General features: G+C 36.9%; 2 protein-coding genes across 6 annotated transcripts; both read left to right on the top strand.

The window, feature by feature from the left end:
- Window positions 1-24,651, top strand: LOC129891774 (F-box/FBD/LRR-repeat protein At1g13570-like). 5 transcript variants are annotated; one of them, XM_055967259.1, is made up of 7 exons: window positions 1-286; window positions 611-681; window positions 3,910-4,052; window positions 21,531-21,612; window positions 22,986-23,812; window positions 23,911-24,075; window positions 24,178-24,651. In XM_055967259.1, the coding sequence occupies exons 5-7, from the start codon at window positions 23,000-23,002 to the stop codon at window positions 24,487-24,489; spliced, it is 1,290 nt and encodes a 429-aa protein (XP_055823234.1). In that variant the 5' UTR covers window positions 1-286; window positions 611-681; window positions 3,910-4,052; window positions 21,531-21,612; window positions 22,986-22,999; the 3' UTR covers window positions 24,490-24,651. The 5 variants fall into 5 exon arrangements, with proteins under 5 accessions (XP_055823234.1, XP_055823232.1, XP_055823230.1 ...); XM_055967257.1 differs by lacking the exon at window positions 21,531-21,612 and having other exon boundaries at window positions 3,927-4,052; XM_055967255.1 differs by lacking the exon at window positions 21,531-21,612.
- Window positions 13,057-14,298, top strand: LOC129891851 (uncharacterized). Its single transcript, XM_055967331.1, has 2 exons — window positions 13,057-13,594; window positions 14,123-14,298. Exons 1-2 carry the CDS (start codon window positions 13,057-13,059, stop codon window positions 14,296-14,298), a joined length of 714 nt encoding a protein of 237 aa, XP_055823306.1.
- Window positions 24,652-26,946: the final 2,295 nt, after the last annotated feature.

The raw sequence follows: 26,946 nt of genomic DNA, 5'->3' as shown, positions 1-26,946 counted from the left end.
CTAACAATCGTTGAAATCAAGTGGATCATTACCTAACCTGATTTTGAGCTCATTTGAGCCCAATCTATTTTAGTCCGAAGTAAATATCCAATCTGATTTCTCATTCACCACATTTTAATACCTTTTTTAAAAAAAAAGCAGGCCAATTGCCATATATATCTTGCCCCTTTCTCTTTTGGGGCACTCTGGGTGCGGCTAACCTGCGCATTTCTCCGATGACCAAGGAAGGATGACGACGGAGGAAGCTTACGATGATACCGAACTGGAGTGGCTTAACTATTTCCAGGTACTATATAGCTTTCTTCACATACTTATAGTGGAAAAAAGCTCCATCTTTTTTGCTCATCTTTAGAATTGACAAGTTTACGATTTGCTTGTCGTCTGTTTGTTCAATAAACTTCTGGATTCTATTTGATTTGAAAAGTGCAAACATTTTGGAGTTTTAACCGGATGTCTCCAAAAAGACTATAAAGTGTTTGTGATTATATAAGTCTGCAATGAAGTAACAGAGAGAGAGAAAAATTGGATAAAGAAAAAATTTGAGTTATTCTTGTATTACTTTTATTCTCACATGTCATTTTAGAGTAACTTCTGATTTCTTTTCTTTCAGTTTACATTGTTATAGATAAGAAATCGTAGTGGAGAGCAATTCAACCATCTGTGGGAAACTTCTGGTGTAAAGTAAGCCCGAGGACCGTATGATACTTCACATTTTTTATTTTTTGGGTAACTGAACTTTGTATTAATCACTAAATGTGAAGCATTTGCAAAACCATAGGAGAACACACTCTGCTATCATAAGCTTTAAACTCAGCAAAACTAAGTACTACAGAGCTAAAATAACTAGAATTTAAGCTCTGAAACAACAAACAGTGGCAATTTCTCTGGCTAGACTTCCCCATTCTCTGCTTTTCTGGTCAAAGATTTTGATATTTCTCTCTATCCAAATACCATGAATATACTCAGTGTACAACATCCTACATATCAGAGCCTTTTGTGTCATCCCCTCAGCTCTCCTGAGGATCTTTAGAGTGTATTGATTCTGTTGAGATAGAAAAATAGAATTGTCATGTATGTTGATTTAAGAGGTACCAGTATCACCTTGTCTATGCATGACTTAAACATATAGAGAGATTTAATTTTAGACAATTTCTTTCATTTGTATAGATTGTCTTTGATAACCTCTTCAGGAAATTGGACTGTGGGACGCCTTCTTTTACTCCAAACAAAAGAAAAATCCAACGAAGTTGTGTATGTTGATTTGCAAAGATGAATTCAGTTAAATTTCTACATTAGGTTTATGTTTTATATTTTAACGTGCTAATAATATATAGAGAGGTCATTAAAGACAAGGTGACTTGACACCTGTCTTTGGCCAATAAAACTACTTTTTTATCTCTCTTTCATTCCATCGCTATATTAAAAGCTCACCAAGTCTCTGTATTAACAAACTGTTAAAGCTGCCCGTTTCTTTCTCTTTTCTCACGATCCTGAGTGTACAAGTACTTATTTAAAACCATAGTTTGTTGTCAAATACATTTTGAGCAAGCCACCACTGCCTCTGTTTTGGAAAGAAGGAAAAAAGTAAAGGAAAGAGGAAAATGGAAGTAAAAGGGATAGGAAAATAAGGTATAATAAATCTCCTAATTTGATTCCTCCTTCAATGTCAAAACAATCCAGTGATGGTTCAAATTATTTTTTCTCTATATGACTTCATTATTTTAGGAGGAATCCCATTTCTATTGTTGATTTTTCTTTCCTTTAAGGTATAATAAGTAGAGATATATGCTCCCTTTTTCAAACTATCTTTTTATCTCCTTCCCTTGAAACCATATTTTGTTGTCAAATACATTTTCAATTCATTTACTTGGGGGGTTGAAAATTCATCTCCTTACTTAGTTCCTCCTTCAATATCAAAACAATCTGGTGATGATCCGGAATAACTTTTCTCTATATGACTTTATTATTGTAAAAGGAATCCTATTTTCATTGCTTTTTTTTTTATAGTGGACAAAACTTCTATTCACATTGTCAAATCAACACAAGAACAAAAGGAGCACTTATAACAATAATCACCAAGAACCTGCAGAAAAATTAATAATAATATGAAGCATGGAATCCTCAACTATCTGGATAAGAAATAAAGGTGCATTTTAATTGAAACCATCAACTATCTCCTATTGATATCTATGTTATATTAATATTTAACTTGACTTGACTTGAGATACCAAATGTTACACAGAAGTTCAGTAAGTGGTGTCAATACTTAAAGAAGTGAATAAGTGAAACAAATCATTTTAGCACATCATACAAGAAAACACAATTCAAATCATACTCAAGAAACCATCGAGGATCAGAATGACATAATTGGGCATAAATATTGGATAGACCTCAAATTGTTTTATGGAATAGCTTGTTACATCACACCCCTTAGGGTACAACTCTTCCCTGGACCCTGCATTTTGTGCATCGCGTTTCCCTTTGTTTCATAGAACTCAACCCACAAAGAAAAACAATGGATATTTTCAAGTAGTTCCTGTTTGCTTCCACTAAGATAGTCAACACATAAAAGCTGCTCATTTTAAGTAACAAATTATACATAAGAAGTTGTTTTTTGCTAGATTTAGAATGTCAAATCAATACCTTTACTAGTATTAAAATTTGCAAACCTTAACATTACAACAAATAAAGTATTTTGCGGCAATAATAAATATGAGTATTTATAACAAACCTCTATATAAATGTTGTTAAATGCTTTAACGATTTTGAATGCAATGACATTAACTTATTTAGCAACAATAAATATTGCCGCTAAAGGAAAATCTATTGGTACTAAATGTCTCTTATGTTGTAGTGTAAAAAGCCTATATAACCGCAGTTTGCTGCATAACACTAACCCCAAAAAGAAAAAGAACGATCTTTTTTTAAATGGTTATAAATTCCAAATACTTTTTATAAGTGCTAGCTTCTGTTGGGCAATTTGAACTCTTCAAGTTTTCAATCTCAATGTAGGGTAAGCAATTTGGCTTTGAACACTTTAGAGGGAGAGAAATATTGAGGAAGTTCAATATATATTTGTAGAGAAAGTGATTTTGTACTTGGCCAAATACATAAAACTTGGAATGTCAAATAGGAACATGTCTTAGTTGAGGTATCAAAATGAAAACTAGAGTTTTTGTTTAAAGGGCGCTTATGTATTTGGCAAAGTATAAAACCACTTTCTCTACAAATATATAATGCACTTCCCCAATTCATCTCTCCCTCTGAAGAGTTGAAAGACAAATTGCTTACCTTAGATTGAGACTTGAAGAGTCCAAATAGTGCCCTATAACTGAAGCATTCATAAAAGGTATTTGAAATATACTACCATTTAGAAATAAATCATTACTTTTTCTTAGGGGTTAGTGTTATGCTGCAGTTATATAGTTTCTTTACGGTTTGCAAATTTTTTACTAGTAAAGCTATTGATTTGATGTTCTAAATCTAGCAAAAAAAAACCAGCTTCTAATTGCTCAACAAACTTCTTGTCAATTAAGTGCATAATCTTTTCTCCCTCAATTGGTTCATCCTTTAATTCCAAAAGTGTTGCAATCCTGTAACATCATCATAGTGGAACATTGAGACTGTAACTCTGTTGCCTCTTCAGAATCAGATGCATCGCCAGAAGGATCAATAGTGGCCCCACTGCTTCCATCAAGCATGTGGCAAAAATTAAATAAATCGTTAGGTTAAAATTAAAAGGATTTATATTTTTGGGTAAAAGTTGCGGGCTATTGTAAAAAAATTGGGTCCTAGCCGTGGTTCTCCACTAGAGATCATTCTCCATTGGCACCCAAAGCTTTTCCCTTCCCCAGATAATCCTAACAAGGATTTTTTTTCTTGCCCCTTTTCTCTATTGGCGTACGTTAGATGCGGCTAACCTGCAGTTCTCCAATGGCATGGGGACGACTCCCCGAGGAAGGTCAAGAACAAAGCTCAGGTGACTACTGAGGAAGCTTACGATGCTACCGAACTGGAATGGCCTTCCACTGTTGATGCCTAAATATTTCCAGGTACTACATAGGTTTCTTCACATACTTAACGTGGAAAAATGCCAAATCTTTTTTGCTCATCTTTAGAAGTAGTATGAGCCTAGTATTGCCACATAAACCTTTCTTTCCTTATTGCTTTTATTTTATCTTTTTTTATAATGCTTTATGTAATCTTTTTGCATCACAATATTTTTGCTGCTACAATATTGTGTTTGCTCTAATACGCATTGTTCAATATTCGTGAAACATACTATAATTACTTTAATTAAAAAATTGTATCTCTGTTATCCAATGTTCTTGATTTGTAGTGATAAAGTCTTCATGTTTTATTTGTTTTGATAAAGTCTTCATGTTTTATTTGTTTTGTCCATTTTTGTGAGATTTGATTAATCTTGAATGGGTTCACTTACTGAGTTTTTCATCTAAATTTTTATGCACATAAGATATTCGTTTGTTTGTTCGTATGTGTTTATTCAATAAACTTCTTGATTTGATAAGTGCAAACACTTTGGAGTTTTCAGTTGCCCAAATGATGAGATCCGACTCATTTAGTATGAGTGTTCTTAATTGAATGTTCCTATTAGTTTTTTTAAAAATAGGCTGTAATATCAAGGTGTTTTTTTGAATTTTGTCGGATCAATATTTGAGCATTTTGATTATTCATCAGCAGTAAAGGAGAGACTATTGAAGTTTTATTTTGTTAGATCTTTTTTAATTTGTTTTTATATGAAACAATAGCAATTTCTGTGGCTAGACTTCCCCATTCTCTGCTTTTCTGCTCAAAGATTTTCATATTTCTCTCTATCCAAATGCCATGAATATACTCAGCATATAACATCCTTAATATCTGAGCCTTTTGTGACTTCCGCTTAGCTCTCCTGAGTGTATTGATTCTGTCCAGTTACTCCATGGGGTTGAGCCTGAATCCATTGCTTTCATCTGCTCCACAGTTGGTTTCCAATTACACATTCTCTAAATAAATGATCATGAGACCCATCCTGTGCATAGTGAACATTTACTTAATGTATCAGCAGTCATCAGTTTCTCTTGAAGTCGAAGCCACTTGGTGAACTTTGGTTTGGGCCTTGCACCGTTCTTGAACATAAGGCACTTCCAAGGTGCGTTGGGCGTATCACCTAGCAGTGAGTAATATGTCTGTCTGATTAGCACTCCTTATAAGAGCTAGTGTAGTCCTTGCTTCAAATACCTTCCTTGCCATCCAACAAGCTTGTTGTGGTACAAGAACAACTTTAAAAGGTTGACCTTTGAGATAATACTCATGGATCCATTTGATCCATAATTTGTCATGTTTATGACTATTCTCCCAACAAGTTTTTCCTATAGCTGTTTGATTCCAAATTAGTAGATTTGTAAGATCCAGTCCTCCAATTCTAGGTAGTATCCTCAAGTATCTGAAAGCTATTTAGTAGAAAGTGGTATCCCCAAGTATTTGAAATGTAGTTCTCCATAGGAATAGCCCAGATACTATAGCATTCTGTCTCTCTCAGATTAATTCACCCCTTCACAATATAATGAACTCTTAGCAATGTTAGCTTGGAGTCCAGAAGCTGAAGAGAATTGCTGGAAACAGTGTTGAAATGCCTTGGCAGATAGTAGTTCTCCTCTGGAGAACAATAGTATGTCATATGCAAAGCATAGATGTGTTATCCTCATTCTAGAACATTTAGGATGAAAGTGGAACTCTTTGCCTTGTGTTAGCTGATTCAGACTTTTGCTCTGATATTCCAGACCTATGGCAAATAGAAAAGGAGTTATGGGTCTCCTTGCCTTAGTCGATGATTCTCCATTAACCAAAATAGTATAATTCACTATTTTCACACATTCAAGGACCCAACCAATAAATTGTCTAGGAAATCTAATTCATGATTTTGAAGGTCTACTTTAATCATGCATATTGGGGATATATATTTCCTGGAATAAGTATGCACCAACTCATGAGCTAATATAATGTTGTCACCAATCTTCCTTTGAGGAATAAAACCATCTTGAGCATTACCTTATAATAATCTAGACCTTTTGCAGTCTAGCAGCTAGAATCTTTGAGTTTAGTTTATAAAGTATTGTGCAACAAATGCAATTTTCTTTATGATATTTAAACATTACCAAGAAATTTTAAGAGGTGGAAAACTTGCTCCTTACTCATAGTAATGCATGCTTCTTATGAGGAAAATACCAGCGATGATTGTCTGTTTTGCAATCGTAGATGCGTTTGAAACCTGCTGATGCATATGGGAGAGTCATACAACTAAAATTTCCTGCATTTTAGAACGCCCATAGAATTTCATCTTCTAATGATTACCATGTGAGATTATCATCATCCCGAGATTCGCAAAAAGAGAGATCGTTGTTGTTGTTGTTGTGGATTAATTCATGAGTTCTGGAGCTACCAGCTATGACTTCGTATGATATTTTTTGAGGAAATTTTTTTTTAGACTGTCTTTAGCCAGCTTTTGTTTTTCTTTCTTTTTTGGGGGGTCCTTTTCCGGGAGATGACCGGAGTTAATGCACTAGGGGGAAACATCATTTACTATAATGCTGGTTTCAAATCGTATGAGACCACTAAATGTCATTCAGGAGCAGAAACATGGTACGAGTGGATCGAGCGCAGCAGGAATTTAATGAGGAGAGTTAGAGTCAATCACATAACTCTAAAATGGTTGGTATCACTCTTTATTGACGCTTCAAAAACACAGGGGAAAGAGCTCACAATATGGAAGACAAAAGATCACGAAAATGGGAGATACATTAGTTTCATTGCACTTCAAGGTCAGAAAAAGTCCATAATTATTACATCGGAATGCTATTACAAAGAAGGATGGAGTAATATAGCACACAAAATAGCAAAATTCATATCTACAACAGAGGAGGAACAACCACACCGAATAGCAACAACAAGCAAGCTAACAGCGTCTTTCAAAGAAGTCTGCAACTCAAACAGATGGAAACAGAGGCATCAAAGAAGGCTCATTTACTGACAAAAAAGAGCAACATTAGCATCACTGGAGACACCACCGTCTCGGAAAAGTCTCTCTTGAGTAGGTGCCTTGTGGGAAGATTCTCAGCACAGGAAACCCCCGCTCTAAATGACGTCAGAAGATGGGCTAGCAACACCTGGAATGTAGCAGGCAACATCAATCTATTTGCGGTGAATGACATGTTTCTCTTCAAACTCCCTTCCAAGAAAATCGCCGAACACATACTGAATGGAACTTGGATCCGGAAGATGAATCTGATACTTGAATGGTGGAGCGCAGCCACGGGATGTTGGCCAGAAGAAATCACCAATGATTGGATGTGGATAAGAATTCTAGGGTTACCATTATGTCTGGTCACAAAACACCTTCAAATAGATCTGAGATCAGTGTGGTGGTTACTGTGAGACAGAGGAGGAAACTTCTCTGAAGAACTATCTGCACTGGGCAAGAATTAAGGAAAGGAGACGGAAAGTCGATTCTGCTGGAGATAGAAGTGGCTGGCGGAGGCATAGGTTTCACAATCCCGATATGGGTAGAAGCTCCGACACCTTTAGAGTAGAGAGAAAAAATAGAGGTCAGGGCTTTTGGACCAGTGGTTAATCAAAGACATACTTTGATGAAAGACACAACTTTTGGAGAGACCAGTCACATGGATGCACCAGAAAGTAAGGAAAATTCAAATAAAGGGACAAGTGGAGGTTTAATGAAGGGGAATTATGGGCTGTGGCTGGCTGGGTAAAAGATCCCAAATATTTCCATAGCCCAAGACACAATTAAAAAAACGCAGGAGGAGGACATAACGATGGAAATAGAAATTCAAGCTAACATCTATCAACTAAATACTATAAGTTCAGCGATGGAGATGTTCTAAGGGGAGAAAGGTAATTTGAGTGACCAAATTGACAATCCTACAGATAAATCAACAACAATAGGGTCGACACAAGGTGATGAGGGCGAGCTTTCAGTCGTGCAAGCAAACAATCGATTTGATGTAGTGAATCACATCGTAGAAGAACCAATCCCATTGAGAATGAGCAGCATAGGAGAATGAACTACTAGATAACATTACAGAATGGATTCAAGAGTATATATTCAAGCTAAGTACAAGATTTGTGGTGGACTTTAAAGGGTGTGAGAAGAAGGCAAAGGAGCTCTTTATGAAGATAGACAACAATAAGCAACACAACAGAGATATGTAAGTCACAGTGAAGAAGAGGGGATCAACAAAATTGAGAAGGCTAGAAATTGACAATAAGTTCTGGAGTTATAGGTCTAGAAGTAAGGGGGGATATCGACCTATAAAGGATCAATAAATCTGAAAATCATATCCTGGAATATGAGAGGGTTAAACTGTAGTAGAAAGAGGGGAAGAGTCAGGGATCTTAGAAGGCTGACATTGTTTGTCTCTAAGAAACTAAGTTGAGAGGGGATATCACTGACATAATAAAGGATGTATGGGGAAGTAGATGGGTTAATTTTGTACAACTGGATGCTAGTGGAAATAGAGGGGTATAGTGATTATGTCGGATAAAAGGATCTGGGAAGGTGTAGAAAGCAGTGTGAGGATGTATTCTGTCTCTTTTAGATTCACTGGGAAGAGCCAAGACCTGAATTGGCACTTAACAGGAGGCTATGACCCAAATAGTAGAGTGGAAAGAGAGGATACTTGGGGTGAGCTAGGTGCTGCTAGGGGTCTATGCTCAGGGCCTTGGGTCTTATATGGGGACTTCAACACCACTAGATATCGATCAGAGAAGAAGAGATGCCCCAGAATTAATAAATCAATGACAGATTTCTCTGAGTTCATAGAGGACATGGAGTTGAGGGACTTGGAACTACAAGGGGGTAAATATACATGGAAAAAAGGGATAGGCAAGATATTGCAGCCAGATTGATAGAACTGGATAATTGCTTCAGCAATGTCAAACAAACAGTCTTGTAGAGGATTACATCAGATCACTCCCCTATCATGCTACTGTGTGGTGACTGGAAAGCTTCCAATTCTTACTTCAAATTTGAGAATTGGTGGCTTCAAATAGAAGGATTCAAAGAGAAGATCAAGACCTGGTGGGAGTCTTTTCCTAGCATTGGCAGCCCTGATTTTGTACTGGTTTCCAAGTCGAAGGCATTGAAGACTAAACTAAAAGAGTGGAGTAAATCTACTCAGGGAAACTTGCGGATTCAGAAATAGATTGTGATGGCACAATTGGCAGACTTGGAGGAAATTCAAGAGCATAGAATATGAAAGAAGAGGAAATAGTATCCAAAATGACACTCATTAATGAATTTGAAGAAATTGCAAAGAAAGAAGAGACAACTTTTAGACAAAGGTCCAGGGTAACATGGCTTAGAGAAGGGAATAGAAATACCAAGTTCTTCCACAAAATTGCAAATGCACACAGGAGAGCAAATACAATAGACTGGCTAAAAGTGGGAGAGGTGATGAATAAGGATCCAGAGGAGATCAAAAAGGAAATAGTGGACTTTTATGAGAACTTGTATGCAGAAACAGAGAGGTGGAGAACACCAATTAGAAATGGTGAAAATGGTGAATTGCTGATCAATGCAGAGAATAGTCCATGTTGGAGGCTTCTTTTGAACCTCAAGAAATCCTAGAAACATTAAATGAACCAGATGGTTATTCAATGGAATCCTTCAAGCAATGTTAGGATGTCATCAACTCAGACTTGGTTGGAGCAATTCAAAACTTTCATGAGAGATGTTTCTTTGAAAAGAGTATGTAGCCTTGATGCCAAAGAAGGTGGGTGCTGAGGAACTAAAAGACTTTAGCCCCATTAGTCTTATTAGGAGGGGGGGACAATGTCACGACCCAACTCCGTAGGCCGTGACTGGTGCCCGAGTTGGGCACCCATACGTACCCTTAGCCCCACTTAGCGTGTTAGTAGAATAAACAAAAGTAGAAATCGAAAAAGGGGTCGCTAAAGGGCGCACAAAAATAGATGTAGCACACGGAGGCCGTTAAGGCCATCGCTGAACACAAGCCCAAAACACATATACAGAACCCACCACACAAGTCTACAGACCTCTACAAAACGATAGCATAATCATATGACGGAACAGGGCCCCGTTGTACCCTTAACCATTACGTATAGATATACAACAGAAAAGTTAGTGCCAAAATAGGGCTCCGAACAAAGGAGCACTGCCAACCAACAGGGTGGATGTCCTAGGCGAGCGGATCAGCAAACCGAGCGTCTGTACCTGCGGGCATGTAACACAGCCCCCCCAAAGAAAGGGGGTCAGTACGGAAAATGTACCAAGTATGTAAAGCATGGACTGTAATAAGTAAAGTCATTACCAGAGCAGAATGTGCAAAAATGAGCAAAGTATCCAGAAATATCAAAATGCTTATCATAACCAAAAATTTGGTATGCAGAAAAATATATGCAATATTCGGCCCCATTATGGGACTCAGTGAACAAACCGTGGTCGCCGCCCCGTCACCGGCGCCACAGCACATCATAACTCCAGAATAGGGAATAGCTTCGTAACTGATCATATCATATCAGATGGTCATATCATATCATATGTGTACATGGCACATCATAACTCCACAAATCCCATGTACAGGTCGTACCTGCCCCCTCACGTCGGGGCATGGCGAACAATGCAGAGAAGTACGCATGATAGCAAATCCTGGCCCGGGCTCAGTGAAGGAAGCATTGAGGCATCCACGAGTGGAGTATTGAGAAACTATATGCAATTTAAATCATATTTGAGACTCGATGGAATAATCAAAATGAGCTATCATTCAAAATCTAGACAAGAGTCATATCAAGTACCTTTTGAAAGTTACTATGGGTTATATCAAAATAGAACTTTTGGGAATCATATACACATATCAAGGCATAACAAATATCTTTTGAAAAATCAAGAAGTTGGCCATCCTAGCGGCTCTACGAACAGGAACTTCCTTGGAATCATATAAAAGTCATATACTTGCTTCATAAAAACCATGTCAACAAGGAAGATTAGCTTTACATATTTGTGCCCAAAACATGCCAAGAGATAGAATAAGCTTAATACACTTATGCCGAAGACATGCCAAAAGAAAGTATAAGCCTTACATACTTATGCCAAAAACATGCTAAAAGAAGGAAACTTTAGCTTTACATACCTCTTACGGATTACTCTTAACATGTTCGCCTCGTCGTCTCTTGAACCTATTTAACATGAAAGAAATACGAGCATCAACAACCCTCGACTTTCCAGCGTCTTAAGTTACATACGAGTATTCATAAAACTCATCTCCTCGCTCGCCTTCTCGACTAGTTCCTTAGTTAGTTAAGGAGTTAACGGAAATCAGGCAACACCTCCCCTATAACATGCCCTATCCGAATTTCCAATTAGATCCCTAATCACTACAGCCAACCAACAACAACAACCTGCAGCTCATATACAACTAAAACATGGAAACATTACACAACATAAGCTCCAAACCACTTGCTGAAAATTACGATACCAAAATAGGGTTTCTAGTCCTTATTTCGCAAAACCTTTAATTGTACGAAACGAGGGGTCGTGTGGCTGAAACCAGCAGCCCCCACACCTCTTTTAGAATACTTTTAGGCCCTGCAACACACCACCACACACCTGCAGCAGCACACCACAAGCACAACACCTTGCTTCGACTACAATTTAACTATAGCGACTCCAATTTAGTTTGTTTCGAACGTCAAGTATATTTATGGGATTTTCATATTTCAGCCACTTACACAACATGTAACACACTTCATAACACCATAAACCCCAAATTGAAGGAAAATGTCTTACCTTACCCGAAATTGGCCAAAGCTTGCCAAAACTCACCTCGGAAGTTCCGTAATTGCGGCTGAAATGTTGTGGCTGTTTGCTATCCATTTTGTGCTTCTCCAAACCATAACTTTACATTATTAACACCTTCATATCATGTCCAAACCCTTACCAAAACGTGGGAGGAGAGAACCAAGCCATACCTTGTTAAAACTTGCTAAAACTTGTCTCGGAAGTTCTCTTAACATGCTGAAAATTAACGGACTGTTTGTATCTCTTCCTTGCTGCCCCAAAATGAGATTTTACGTTGTTAAACACCGCTATATCACCGTAGGATACCTTAAATAATTAATTTATGGAGCGAGAATCGGGGCCTTACCTTGAATTGGAGGGAACCCGTAGCTAGTCTCTCTAGCTCCTCTAGTTTTCTCTCAAAATTTGGCTAAGGAATAGATGCTGAAATGAGAGATTACTCATCCTAACACACATATATACCCTTTCTTAGGAGGTGACACGTGGCAGCCCCCTAGGGTGCCACCTCACGCCATGCAGCCTCCCATATGCTGCCACGTGGCAGTGGGGTCCACCTCAAGTAGGTGTGTGACCTACTTGACCCTAAGTAGGTGCATCACCTACTTGCTTCGAGTAGGCGCGTCGTTTCCTTATTTCTCTTTCGTGAGCTTGTAATCTCGTCTCACTTCAAGAGCCTATGTATTCCTTGCTACTTAAGCTCGACGTGTACTCAAGTAGCTTAGTATGTAAAATGTCCCAAGTAATAGCTTTCACAAGTAAGTCGAGTCCTACGACTCACTACTTAACCTCCAACTTCTTCCGGATTCTTATAACCCTATTTCCAATCTTCTCTCTTATGGAGTATCTCCTTCTCCTTTCCTTAGGATTATTTGATAGCGTTATAGATTATCCGACTCACATGACGACTTCTAAGAAACTTAAGAGCCTTCCCAGAAACTTAAGAAGCTTAAGAAGCGTTCCAAGGTACCAAAGTACGGGGTGTAACAGACAAGATCATTGCAAAGCTCCTAGCAGAAAGACTTAAGAAGGTGATACATAATCTAGTGGATAGACATCAGACGACCTTTATCAAGGGCAGGCCAAAGATGGATGTTGTTTTGATAGACAATGAATGTATATAGTCCAGACAGAGGAGCAATAAGCCAGGAATTGTATGCAAGTTGGATATACAGAAAGCTTATAACTTTCTGTACTGGGACTTTCTCATCCAAGTGTGGGAAAAAATGGGGTTTGGGGCCAGGTGGATTAGATGGATAAGGCATTGTATTGGCACTGTCAGGTTCTCTATACTCGTTAATAGAGTACCCACTGGCTTCTTCTCTTCTCAGAGAGGCCTGAGACAGGGAGACCCTCTTTCCCCATTTTTGTTCATCTTAGCTATGGAAGGAGTGAGTAACATTATTAATACAGCAAAGGGGAAGGGGTGGATCAAGGGGTTCCAAGCAGGAGACCTATCTAATTTGGAGATAACTCATCTACAATATGCAGATGACACTGTGGTGGCAAAACAAATTCTGATATTGAGGGTTATTTTTGTCATTTTTGAAGTTGTCTCTGATCTCCACATAAACTGGGGAAAAAGCTTCATCTATCCTATCAACAGTGTGCTTAATATAGATGATTTGTTCAGTAAACTAAGAGGCAAGGTTGGGGAGCTTTCAACTACTTTTCTAGGCATGCCTTTGGGAGCTAAAAGCAAATCCAAAGGCATATGGAATAAGGTCCTGGAGAAATGTGAAAAGAGACTAACTGGAAGAGCCAGTATTTGTCCTTGGGAGGAAGATTGACTTTAATCAACAGTGTGATGGATGCATTACCCTCTTATATGATGTCTGTGAGTCTGTCTTTCCTATGCCGGCCAATGTATCTAATAACATTGATGCACCTTGGAAGGAATTTCCTTTGGCAAGGCAGTGAAAATAGAAGAAGTTCCATCTAGTTAAATGGGAGGAACTGGTTGAGTAAGAGTACAGGATTAGAAACCTGAGGAAACAAAATCAGAGCCTAGTGATGAAACGGTTGTGGAAGTTTGCAAATGAAGACAACATGCTCTGGAAAGAGGTCATGACAACAAAATATGGTATGGAAGATAAGTGGATGACGAAAACGGTAAGTACTCCATATAAATGCACTGTTTAGAGGGCAATCAGAAATTTATAGCCAGTACTCTATCATAGAACCAGGGTAGAAGTGGGAGATGGTTTAAAGACATCCTTTTGGGAGGACAAATGGAATGGGGCAGTCCCTATGAAACAATTGCATCCTGAATTGTTTATTTTATGTCAATAGCAACAGGCCACTGTGGCTACATGTGGACTGGACAAGGATGGAATTTGTTCCTAAGGAGGAACCTTCATGACTGGGAGACAGACAAAGTGGCAGATTTTCAACATTCAGTAGGCTCATTTAGCAACCTCGCTGAAAAGGACTTGCTGATTTGGAAGAATGACGTCAATTCTGAGTAAATTCTATTTATAAGGAACTCAACAAGAATGCAGGACAGGAGACAGATTGGCCATGGAAGATGATCTGGAAACGAAAGGCACCCTACAAAGTAAATTGCTTCATGTGGTTGTTGACAAAAGAAGCAGTTTGGACTCATGAAAATTTAAACAAAAGAGGCCTTCAGTTGACCTCTAGATGTACCTTATGTGGAGAGCATGTAGAGACAATTAACCATCTTTTTTTGCATTGTACATGGATAGAACAATTATGGAGAATGTTCATCTGTCTAAAGGGGATAAGATGGGTGAAAACAGGGAGCATTAGATGAGTTCTAAGCAGCTGGAATAGAGATGGCAATGCTTCACATAAGGAGAAGAGATAGAAACTTGTCCCAGCATGTTGGTGGACAATTTGGAAAGAGAGAAACAAAAAGAGTTTTGAGAATGTGCAGAACAACTTGCAGAAGATCAAACTGAATTGCTTAGCTTGAAGATCAAACTGAATTGCTTAGCTCTTCTTTATTTTTGGTGTAAACAAGATATATTAACTAGGACAGAAGACATCTTTGATGTGCTAGATTGTTTATAGGCAGCAGTTCATATTAAGGTTGTATTCCTTTGTAAGTTGTAACACTTTTGAAGGGGAACTACACTTCTGTTGTAGTACACCTGTGGATATATAGACTAAAGTTACCAGTTTTTTAAAAAAGCAAATGCAATTTTCTTTTCTTTTTTGTCAACATAATATTAATAAAAGGGGAAAAAAGCACCAAAATGTCAATTAATAAAGACAGAAACATACACAAAGAGAAATCCTCTCCTCTCAGAAGAAGGAAATAAAAATTCCCCATAGCTAAGAGGCATACATGAGCAATGAATAGTACAAAATTCCAAAGTATTCTTGTGATATTTCTCCATTATTTTTCATTTTATTACTGATTTGGTTGCAGATCAGTATGTACAATAATTACTAATTAATATTTTAACTTACACAATGAATTAGTATGGTTGTTACAAAATTTAATGAAACTTCATAAATAGGTTAGTTCTTTAATTAGAAAATAAAATGAGAAAATAAAAAATGTCAAAAAAGTTATAAAAGAAAAATACAATTGATGACTATCAAGAGGTATTGCCTTTTCTATGCGTGGCTTTAATATATAGGGAGATTTTATTTAAGACAGTTATTTTCATTTGTGTGAGAAATATGGAGGGAAAATATTATTGAATTGTGTATCTACATTATTATACAGATCCTATTTATAGACACTACAATATAATTCTTTACCAAGTAGGATACTATTTACTATTTCTCTTCCTATTAATATTCCTTTTTCTATTCCTATTCTAAGTAGGATTGTATATATCCATTCCTATTCTTACACTCGCCCTCAAGATAGTGCATACAAGTCATATATCCCTAGCTTGTTACAAATATAATTAATACGAGGACGATGGGGGGCTTAGTGAGATATCTGCAAGTTGATTACTCGACTTCACAAAATTGCTAGTCAATCTCAATGTGCTTAGTCTTCTCATGAAATACTGTATTTGATGCATAATGTCAATCAATCTTAATGTGATTGGTCTTTTCATGAAATACTGGATTTGGGGCATAATGTCGATAAAATACAGAGTGATAAATTCCTGAATTGCAGTGTTGAACTTCCCAAACCAAGATTGAGAAGACTGTTTCAAACCATAGAGTGACTTACACAATCGACATACAAGGCTACCAAACTCTCCTCGAGCAACAAAATCAGGTGGTTGCTCTATATAGACTTCTTCCAAGAGATCATTGTGGAGAAAAACATTCTTAATGTTCAATTGAATAAAAGGCCAAGGGAGAACGACAACTATAGATAGAAAAAGGTGGACATATATTTTTTTAGCCATGGGAGAGAATATCACTGTAATCCAGCCCAAATATCTGATTATACCTTCTTTTTTTTGGCAAAAGTAAAACTGAAACAGAAAGAAAACACTGTAGGAAAACTCAGATCTCTGGGAAACAATGCAATGGTCACTGGAAAGTGCTTGAAATATGGTATAAAATATATGGAACATCTCGAAATCAAGAGATGAGTAGATCTTAAACAAGAAAGTCGTCGCAAAATTAGCCGGAACATGCTCATGGGCTGGATTATTAGATTTGATGGTTGAAAGTTGTCACAATCTGAGAAATAAAATTATATGAATAGGGTCGGAATGATGACATGACCCTACTGAGAAAGAGAATGATATGGGTAGGATTGGAATGATGGCACGACCCTATTAGAAAATAAAAATTATGTGTGTAGGGTGGAAATGATGGCACGACTCTACACAAATAAGAAAGTAGTCACCGAAAAGATGGCACAGTGCTACGCAAATCAGATATGAAATAGTCACCAGAAAAACGGCACTATGCTACACAAATCGGATATGAGAAAGTAGTCACCGGAAAGATGGCACAGTGCTACACAAATAAGATATGAAAAAGTAGTCACCAAAATGATGCACGGTGCTACACAAATCAGATATGAGAAAATATTCACCAGAAAGATATACGGGGTTTACTTTTGCTTACATAATCATTGTCAGATGGGCGGCATATATGGGTAATAGCTGCCCGCCGGCAGCGGAAGCTCTTTGATTCTCTACCAGGATCGTAGAGGCTCTGATACCATGTGAGAAATATGGGGGAAAAGTATTATTGAATTGTATATCTACATTATTATACAGACCCTATTTATAGACACTATAATACAATCCTTTACCAAGTAGGATATTATTTACTATTTCTATTCTTATTAATATTTTTATTTCTATTCCTACTCTAAATAGGATTGTATATACTCATTCGTGTTCTAACAATTTGTATAGGTTGTCTTTAATTACCTTTACGGGAAATTGGACTGTGGGCCGCCTTCTTTTACACCAAACAAAAGAAAAATCCAATGGTGTCATGTTTTTTGATTTGCAAAGGTGAATTCAGTTAAGTTTCTACATTAGGTTTATCTTTTATAATTTAAGTTGCTAATTATATATAGAGAGAGAGTTGCACTCAAGGGTGTGGCCTAGTGGTCAATGAAATGGTTGAGAACAATGAGGTCTCAGGTTCAATTTCCAACAGAGACATAAAAACACTAGGTGATTCTTCCTATCTGTCATAGCCTTGGTGGACGTACCTGTTGTTGGTGGGAGGTGGTAAGTATCCCGCGAATTAGTCGAGGTGCGCGAAAGCTGGCCCGAACACCACAATCATCAAAAATAAAATAAAAATAAATAAATATATATATATATATATATATAAAGAGGTCATTACAGTCAAGGTGACATGACACCTCTCTTTTGTCGAGAAACTTACCTTTTTTTTTCTTTTTTTCTTTCTTTTCTCTCTTTCATTCTTTTCACTCCTTTAATATGTTAAAAGCCAACAAAGTCTATATATTAACAAACTGTTTAAGCTACCCGTTTGTAAAGTCTCTATATTAACATATTGTAAAACCCAACCATGTCTGTACAGTACAAACTATGTTAAAAGCCACTGCAAACTAGTGTATGGAAAGTCCCGATTGTTGATACCCTTGATAAACACATCAGTTGGTTGCTAGCTCAGTAAGAACAAAAATTTATAGAGCCAAGGAGCTGACAAAATCTAAGTAGTGATCTAAGTTATTTACCGGGGAAGAGTTAGCCCAGCTAAAAAGGTTAACCAAACAACTAACGTTAAGCTTACAATTTGGAGTTGAAACTCCATCAAAAAATCTCCTGTTTCTTTCATTCCAAATACACCAAAAATACAGGTTCGGGTCATGATCCAGATTTTCTGATGGATTTCCAACTTCCATAGAGCTCCAACTAGTGTAAGCATCTCTGATATTGTAGGGCATAGACCAGTTTATACCAAAAAGGGCTAGGAACATGTTCCAAAAGTGTGTTGCAAAGGTGGTTGATGCTTTCTGATGTTATGAGACACATGTAACACCTATTAACCAGTTGAAATCTTCTTCCCATAAGATTTTTTTGAGTGAGGCATACTTCTTTTAAGGCTGTCCAAGTAAAACATGAGACTTTGGGGGGGGGAGGGGGGGAGTTTAGGCTTCCAGACTAATTTCCAGGGCCATAGATCAATCATCTTATTGGAGCACAATTGTTCATATCCTACCTTGACTATGTATAAACCCCTTTTTGTTGAAGCTCCATTTTAACTTATCACTGCTCTGAACGTTAATGTTGCAGTTCTTCAAGCTTTTGAGTAGATTCAATAACTCTTCAAGTTCCCAATCTTGCAAATTTCTTCTTAGGTTCAGATTCCACGAGTTGTCATCCCTGTGCTGAGCAATAGAATAATTAGGAAGGCTTCTTTCAAAGTGGAATCTCCTATCCACTTGTCTAGCCAGAATTTGATATGGTTCCCATTCCCTACCTCAAAGTGAGTTTGTTTGAAAAAGTCACCCCACAAGGTATTAAATGGCCTTTTATAATCCAGTTCCCTAGGTAAGTGTGGATTGTTTTGTACACCATTGAGTGTTACTGCCATGCTTAGCCACAATTACTTTTTTCCACAAACTAGCTTCCTTCTGAATGAACCTCCAATGCTACTTCATAAGCATACACTTGCTCTGTATAGCAAGATCTTTGACACCAAGGCCACTTCACAAAGTGTAATTTGTGAGATTCACAGTTGCCTTCCCATGAAAAGTCTCTCGTGATTTTATCTAGACGCTTCAAGACTTTGTCGGGGATTGGGAAGAGAGGCATGAATCTGTTGAGATGCTATCCAAAACACTGTTTATTAGAGTCAATCTTCCTCCTAGAGAAAGGTACCGCTTTTGCCATGTAGCTAGTCTTTTCACACATTTCTCAATAACCCCATTCCATATTTCAGTTGCTTTGTGTTTGGCTCTCAAAGGTAGTCGCAAATAGATTGTTGGGAAATTGCCAATACTGCACCCCATAATATCAGCTAGCTCCACCAAATTTGGCACCACATTTACAAGATAAATAACACTTTCAACATGTTAATATGAAGGCCAGACAATACTTCAAAAATCATGAGGGTGAGGTAAAGGTAGAGAACTTGAGGTTTTTCAACACCACAAAAAATAAGTGTCATCTGCAAATGATAGGTGTGAGATGGACACAGGAGTCTCACTGTTGATTCCTGCCCTAAAACCCTCCAACCACCGTCTCTGTTTGGCTTTCTCAAGCATGAAACTAAGACCCTCCAGAGCAAGGATGAAGAGAAATGGAGAGAGAGGACCCCTCTGTCTGAATCCCTCTCATGGGAGAAAAAAATCCCACTGGACCACTATTAGTAAGGATGGAACATTTCATAGTAGACATGTAATTTTCCACACATCTGTTGACCCTCTCAGTTTGCCCATCACTTTGAGGGTGATAAGCAGTACTTAATGAAGTTGAATCCCCAACAACCTGAATAGGGATTGCCAGAAGTTGCTAAGGAAGATCCTATCTCTGTCAGTCACAATAGACTCAGGCAGACCATGTAGGCTATGGATCCTGTTCCAAAATACCTCTGCTACATCAGCTGCAGAAAAAGGGTGTAATAATGCTATGAAATGAGCATATTTGGTAAACCTATCCACCAAAACAAGGATAACATCCTTCCCCTCTATGAAATCCATACTAATGTGGCTCCATGCCTGATTAGGAATAGGAAGGAGCTGGAGGTGCCCCAATAAGCTACATTCTCATCTTTGTTCCTTTGACAAACATCACAACTAGCCACAAATTGTACCACCATCATTTTCATAACATGCCAGTAAAACAATAGAAATAGCCTCTTTAGGGTGCCCAACTGACCTGAGTGACCCCCCACTGTGGAACTATGAAATTTGTCCACTAGCTGTTCTCTCAAATTACCAGTCGCTCCAATGTAGATTTTACCCTTCTCAAAACTCCAGAAGAGAAAAAAATGCCATATACTAGGACCAGAGTTATCTATTGAGATATGAGCTATGATGTCCAGTGCATTTTGATCATTAGCTTGCAGCACTTCTTGCATCCATATTGGAATAGAGACACTGATAGTTCCAAAGTGGCCAGTGTTATGAGCTTCCACATCTGGAACTTCTTCCTGTTGTCTAGAAAATGCAACTGCAACCTTATTTTCAGCTCCCTTTTTGTACTGCACCTCATAATCCAAACCTAACAGTTTAGTTAGCCCTTTCTGCTGTATAGCTGAAGTTACCCTTTGATCCATCAAATACTGTATTTCTCCTGTTTCTCTCTCCCTCTTAAGAGTTGAAAGCCAAATTCTTACACTAGATTGAGATTGAAGACTTGAAGAATCCAAATAGCGCCCTACAAAAGCACTTATAAATGGTATTTGAAATTTACTATCATTTAGAAGAAATCCTTGCCTTTTCTTTTGGGGTTAGTGTGATGCTGCAGTTATATAGGTTCTTTAGGGTTTGCAAATATTAATACTAGTAAATATACTAATTTGGTGTTCTAAATCTAGCAAAAAACAGCTTGTTATGTTTAATTTATTACTTAAAATGAGCAGATTTTATGTGTTAATAATCTTAGTAGAAGCAAATTGGAACTACTTGAAAATATCCATTATTTCTCATTGTGGGTTGAGTTCTATGAAACAAAAGAAAGCCAATGCATAAAGCGCAGAGTCTGGCAGTCTATTCATTGAAACAATTTGAGGTTATATAATATTTATTGTCAATTACGTCTATTTGATCCTGGATGGTTTCTTGTGTATGATTTGAATTTTGTTTTCTTATATGATGTGTTCAAATGATTTGTTGCACTTGTTCACATCTTTAATTATTGACAACACTTAAACTTTTGTGTACGCCACTTAGTATCTCAAGTCAAGTTAAATTATCCGTAATAGCAGATATATTAGTAGGAGATGGTTGATTTCAATTGCAATGCCAGATAGTTTGGGGATTCCATGCTTTCTATTATTATTAATTTTCTGCAGGTTCTTGGTGATTATTGTTATAAGTGCTCCTTCTGTTCTTCTGTTGATTTGACAATGTGAATAGAAGTTCTGTTCATATAGTTTGGAATGCAAAAAAAACACCTAGAGTATTGACTAATAGCTTGTTTGTTCAATGAACTTCTTGATTTGAAAGATGCAAACACTTTGGAGTTTTCAGTTGTCTAAATGATGAGATATGACTCATTTAGTATGAATGTTCTTAATTGAATGTTCCTATCTTAGTTTTCTTTTTAAAGTGGGCAGTAATATCATGATGTTTTTTTTATCCTTATTCCCTCTTTAGATTATGCGGAGGTATTGAATTTGGTTGGAGCAATATTTGAGCATTTTGATTAATCATCTGCACTAAATCGAGACTCTTGAAGGTTTATTTTCGTTAGCTCTTTTTAAATTTTATTTGTTTAGATATGATTTTGGGAGCTTGTTTTGTAGATCCCATTAAAATGGTATAAGCCCTATGATATAACTGGTTTACAACACTTTCAAAGTGCTGCTGCTAAAATAGAAGCAATATTTATATAGGAAAAATAGAAGAACACTTTTTTGTTCAAACGTCACATCAATTTTTAACCAGATGTCTCCAGACAGACTAAAATACCTCCCTTTCTTCTTTTCTCTAAATTATGGTGTGCTTGCGATTCTATAGTCTGTAAAGTAGTAACACGGAGAGAAAAATTGAAAAAGAAATAAGAATTGGTTTTTGGTGTAATGGTTATTGTATTTGCCTAGACAGTCAAAAGTGAAAGATATTAGAATCTGAATATCTTTGGGCGCATGGTGAACTTTGTATTTGTCCAAGTATGCCCTTTTTCTACGAATACATAATGCATTCCCCCAATCTCCCTCTCCCTCTAAAGAGTTGAAAGACAAATTTTTTACCCTAGATTGAGATTGAAAACTTGAAGTGTCCAAATAGTGCCTTACAACTGAAATACTCAACAACATATCCAGTGAAATCCCACTAAGTAGAGTTTGGGGAGGGTAAAGTGTACGTAGATCTTACCACTATCTCGTGGAGGTAGAAAAAATCATTATTTTTCCTTTTGGGATTAGTGTTATGCTTAGGTTATATATATTCTTTAGGGTTTGCAAATTTGTATATTAAAGCTACTGATTGATATGTAGCAAAAAAACTGCTTCTTATGTTTGTTTTAATACTTAAATGAGCAGATTTTATGAGTTGAAAACATCCATTGTTTTTCTCTGTGGGGTGAGTTCTATGGAACAAAAGGAAGCCTGATGCACAAAGCGCAGGGTCCGGAATGGCCACACCCCTACCTTTTTCTATGTAATAATTTGGGGTTTATCTGTTTTTTTTTATGGTCAATTAAGTCATTTCTATCCTAGATAGTTTCTCGAGTATAATTTGAATTGTGTGTTCTTCTATGATGTGTTATGATGATTTGTTGTGCATATTCACTTCTTTAAATATTCCACTTACTAAAACTTCTTTGTATGCCACTTGGTATCTCAAGTCAAGTTAAATATAACATTTATATTAATAGGAGGCAGTTGATGATTTCAATTACGATGCATCTTTTTATCTTATCCAGATAGTTCATATTATTATTAATTTTCTGCAGGTTCTTGGTTATTATTGTTATAAGTGATCCTTGTGGTCTTGTGTTTGATTTGACAGTGTGAATAGTAGTTCCGTTCAAATAGTTTGGAAATTATTTCAGTATTGTCCATGTAACTTGGAGATTCCTTACCTCGTATTGTTGTTTATTTTATACAGGTTCTTAGTGGTCTATGATGCCTCCTAAGGGAATAGAGCATTGCCGAAGTTTAATGCCTGACGTCCTTAGCAACCTTCCCCATAATGTAATCGATGTCATTCTGATGCTTTTGCCTTGTAAAGATGCTGTGAGGACAAGTGTTTTATCAAAGGAATGGAGATATCACTGGTGTAGACTTACAGGGTTAACTCTTGATAGATCTCTTTGGAAAACAACAAAGCATTTACTAAACCCTACAGTTAGATTTAGGGAGATCATCTACCAGCTTTTGACTCTTCATGAAGGACCCATTACTGAGTTTACCCTCGATGTTGTTCGTCTAGAAAGTTGTCCTGAGATTGACAACTTCGTATTTTTCCTCAGGAATCACATTCAACATCTTGTTCTTCACCTTCCAGTTAGAAAGCTATACAAATTGCCTTCTTCACTTTTCACATGTTCGCAGCTGAGACATCTAGATCTTCATTATTGCTCGATAGATCATTTATCTTCCTTTCAAGGATTTGATAAGTTAATCAGCCTGGAACTATGTGGAATCTCAATTTCTTCTGAATTGCTGGAAAGTTTAATATCTCATTGCCCCTTGCTTGAGCAATTGCTGCTGTCTATCTCAAAAGATTTAGACAGGATTGAAATTAATGCCCCTATGCTGAGATTGTTCAGTTTCATAGGTGATATAAGTTCTGTCTGCCTAAAGAATGTCCCTCGTCTGGTAAACGTATCTCTGGTAGGTGACAGTGTGCAGGCAGAGAATCTTGATTTTGCAAAGATTTTTGAGTCTTGTTTTGCTCTCGAGCACCTCAGCTTTGACATCTGTGATTTGGGGGTAAATGTTGCTCCATGACTTCGTTGTTGTTATGCAGTTTAGGGGATGGATTATATTTTGGGCCGACTTAATGTTGAATTTATGTATTTTTTTCTTAGTTCGTTGCTGGAGAAGGATATGAAGCACCAACAAGGCTTCCCTTTAATCTTAACAATGTCAAACGATTTTGCCTGACTGACATTTTGCTGGTGGAATCATATAAGCTCTCATATGCTCTTTGCTTGATAAGAAGCTTCCCATATTTGGAATATCTCGAAATGCAGGTTTCTAGTGCTTTGACTCTTTTCTTTCTTATTTAGTGGATTTTTGTCGTACTTTTTGGATCCTCATATATCTGGGAGTTGACTTCTTGTTATCGTTCTTAGTTTGTTGATGATGATGATAGCGATAGTGATAGTGATACCGAAGAATCCCTTGATCTCAAAAGTTTGTCAAACCTGACATTTGATCACCTTGGGGAAGTTAAGCTAGAATGCTTTATAGGAAGAACGTCTGAATTGCAGTTTATCAAGCATTTGTTAGCCAACTCCCCCGTGTTAGAGAGAATGCTAATCAATCGAGAGTTTCTAGATCAGGAACCTCTTGACACAAGAGAAGAAATATTCAGTGAGATCTCAAATTTTCCGCGTGCGTCACCTGAAGCTGAAATAGTCTTCAAAGATTTAAGCAGATCTTGATCTTTGGCCTAGAAGATTTAATTGAAAAGCGAGAAAGAAACATTCATGTGGTATTATAGCTCTCTGTTTTGCCTTGCTGTAACGTCTATTTTGGAACATAAGCATAACTTGGATGGATGTTTTGATTAGTTTGCTGGAATTACATGTTGAAGGATTTCTACATTTACTTCCTGTTCATGAATGAGTTATCACAAAGTTTTTGTTTCTTCAGTTTTGGAGGGACTGAGAAACTGAATCAGTCCACAAATTGACATACTAACGACTTAGCCAAACAGTCAAATTAGTAAATGCATTAGAATGAGGGGAAGTTTTGTACACAAGCCTTTGTTCATGGGTGCAAAGAATTTAGAGTTTGCGTTTGCTGTTCCACTCAGAATATCTTGTAGCAAACTATCAGGTAAATAGTTGGACATTGTTGGGGGTTTTAGAGTACTGGAATAGTACTTAACAATAACGAGTTAATTTCTTGGATGGGCTGAGTTTATGGGTATGTTTCATCAAAGTTAATTTTATTTTTTTAGAACTATAAAGTCATTCAATTTACAGGGATATTCTATCAAAGTCGGTTTAATTTTTTTATCAAAGTCACTTTTTTTTTGTTGGAACAATAAAGTTATTCAAGTTACGGGAGTAAAACAAGTTATGATGAAAATGTTGAAGACAGAAAAAATACTTACATCAAAATTAATAAAAATAATCAAAATAAAAGAAATAACAAATAATAATAAATTTAAAGAATATAAGATAATGTTAATATAATAGTAATAATACTAGTAAGGGAGCATATAGTTTCTCTAGGCTAAAACCATCATCTACCAATGAAAAGAGAGAAATCGTTGGATTTTCTACGAATTGTCACTCCAACTCTCGACTTTTATTCTCTCCTAGCAAGGGTTGTGTCCTCAATGAGCTGAAAGTATGTTCTGTCATATCTAATATATCATTTCTCTATAATTCTTTATCGATTTATCTCTGCCTCTTCTTAAATCTATTATCATCAACTTCTCGCCTCTCCTAACTAGAGTATTTGTGTTTCTCTTTTTCACATATCTGAACCATGTCAGTGTCACTTCATGTATCTTGTCCATCACAAAAGTCACTCATATCTTGCCGTATGTATCTTCATGACTAATCCCATCTCTTCTAATATGCCCCCAAGGATCTTGAAAATTTTGTTTGCATATATGAAAGGGAAAAAAACTCAAATATGTCATCGAACATTGAGAAAAGATTCATCTATGCTATCTGTTAAAAGTTTAACTCATCTATGACATTTTCGTTTGAGAAAAGACTCATCATGCCATTAATTATAAAAATGTCATTTCAAAACGAAACAAACTTCCTTTCTACTCCATATATATTCACCCTTCATCTTCTTTACTTTACAAAATTATATATAAATTTATCATTTTTAATTATCAGTAGTATTAATTATGATATGGGCTTGGCTATTTGATAGCCTCTACCTCTTAGACGTTGATATGGCAAAGAAAGTGACGATACTCTCTTTAGATGTGTGGGGATGAAAAAATTGAAAAATCAATTTACAAAAAAAAAATATTTAACGATTAATTACTATATATACAATGTTTCATTTATCTTAATAATTAAAAAACTTTGAACTAAACGGACCAAATTTAGGAAATCTTTAGAATCATTCCGCTAAAATTTAACCAAGAAGGTGAATGTGACAGATTGCGGTCGCGGATGTGAAGCCAAACAAGGCATGTGACTTTGACCAAAGAATAAAAAGCAAGTTTTTCATTTCTCTTGTTTAATTTTTTTAAAAACATTTAAATCTTAACTCTTCTAAAAATTATCTTGATGACAAAACATGTAATTTAAACTCTTTTTCAACTTTGCTATCCAACTCAAGATCTGACTTCTCATTCTGACCTGAGATTCGACTCCAATTCTGACTCGAAATTCGACTTTCGACCCAAATCCAGGACTAGAAGACCCTGACCCTGACAGACTCACAACTCTAACATGGGACAAGACTCTCGACCCGAACATGGGAACAAATTCCTATTAGATCCTAATTTCGAGCTTGATCCAAGACCTGACTCTCGACCTTGATCCTGACTCAGAAAATACACCCGATCCTAACCCCATCTCGGGCTCAAAGTCGAATTTTGTCTAGTAATCGGGTCTACGATATCATTTCGGATCAGGGTTAGGTTCAAGTCTTGAGTCAACGTTAGGTCTCAAGTCGGGTGCTAGGGTAAGTTTTTGGTTCCGGAGTTAGCGTTGGGACAAAGTTTGATCAAGGATCAAATTTAAATCGAGGTTGAGGTCGAGGTCAGGGGTCAGGTCACGAGTCAAGGTGGTGTCTCAGGTCGATGTTGGGTTCAAATTGGATTTCTTGTCGGGTTAGGATAAAGGCCAGTGCGTGTTAAAGGGGGGAGTCTGATCTGGCGTTCTAGTATTTTCTAAATTATACCTAAATGCTCTTGG

The sequence above is a fragment of the Solanum dulcamara genome, chromosome 6 (assembly GCF_947179165.1).
Source record: "Solanum dulcamara chromosome 6, daSolDulc1.2, whole genome shotgun sequence".
Taxonomy (NCBI): domain Eukaryota; kingdom Viridiplantae; phylum Streptophyta; class Magnoliopsida; order Solanales; family Solanaceae; genus Solanum; species Solanum dulcamara.
The sequence above is the reverse complement of the archived record's forward strand: the minus strand, read 5'-3'. Positions and strand labels throughout refer to the sequence as shown.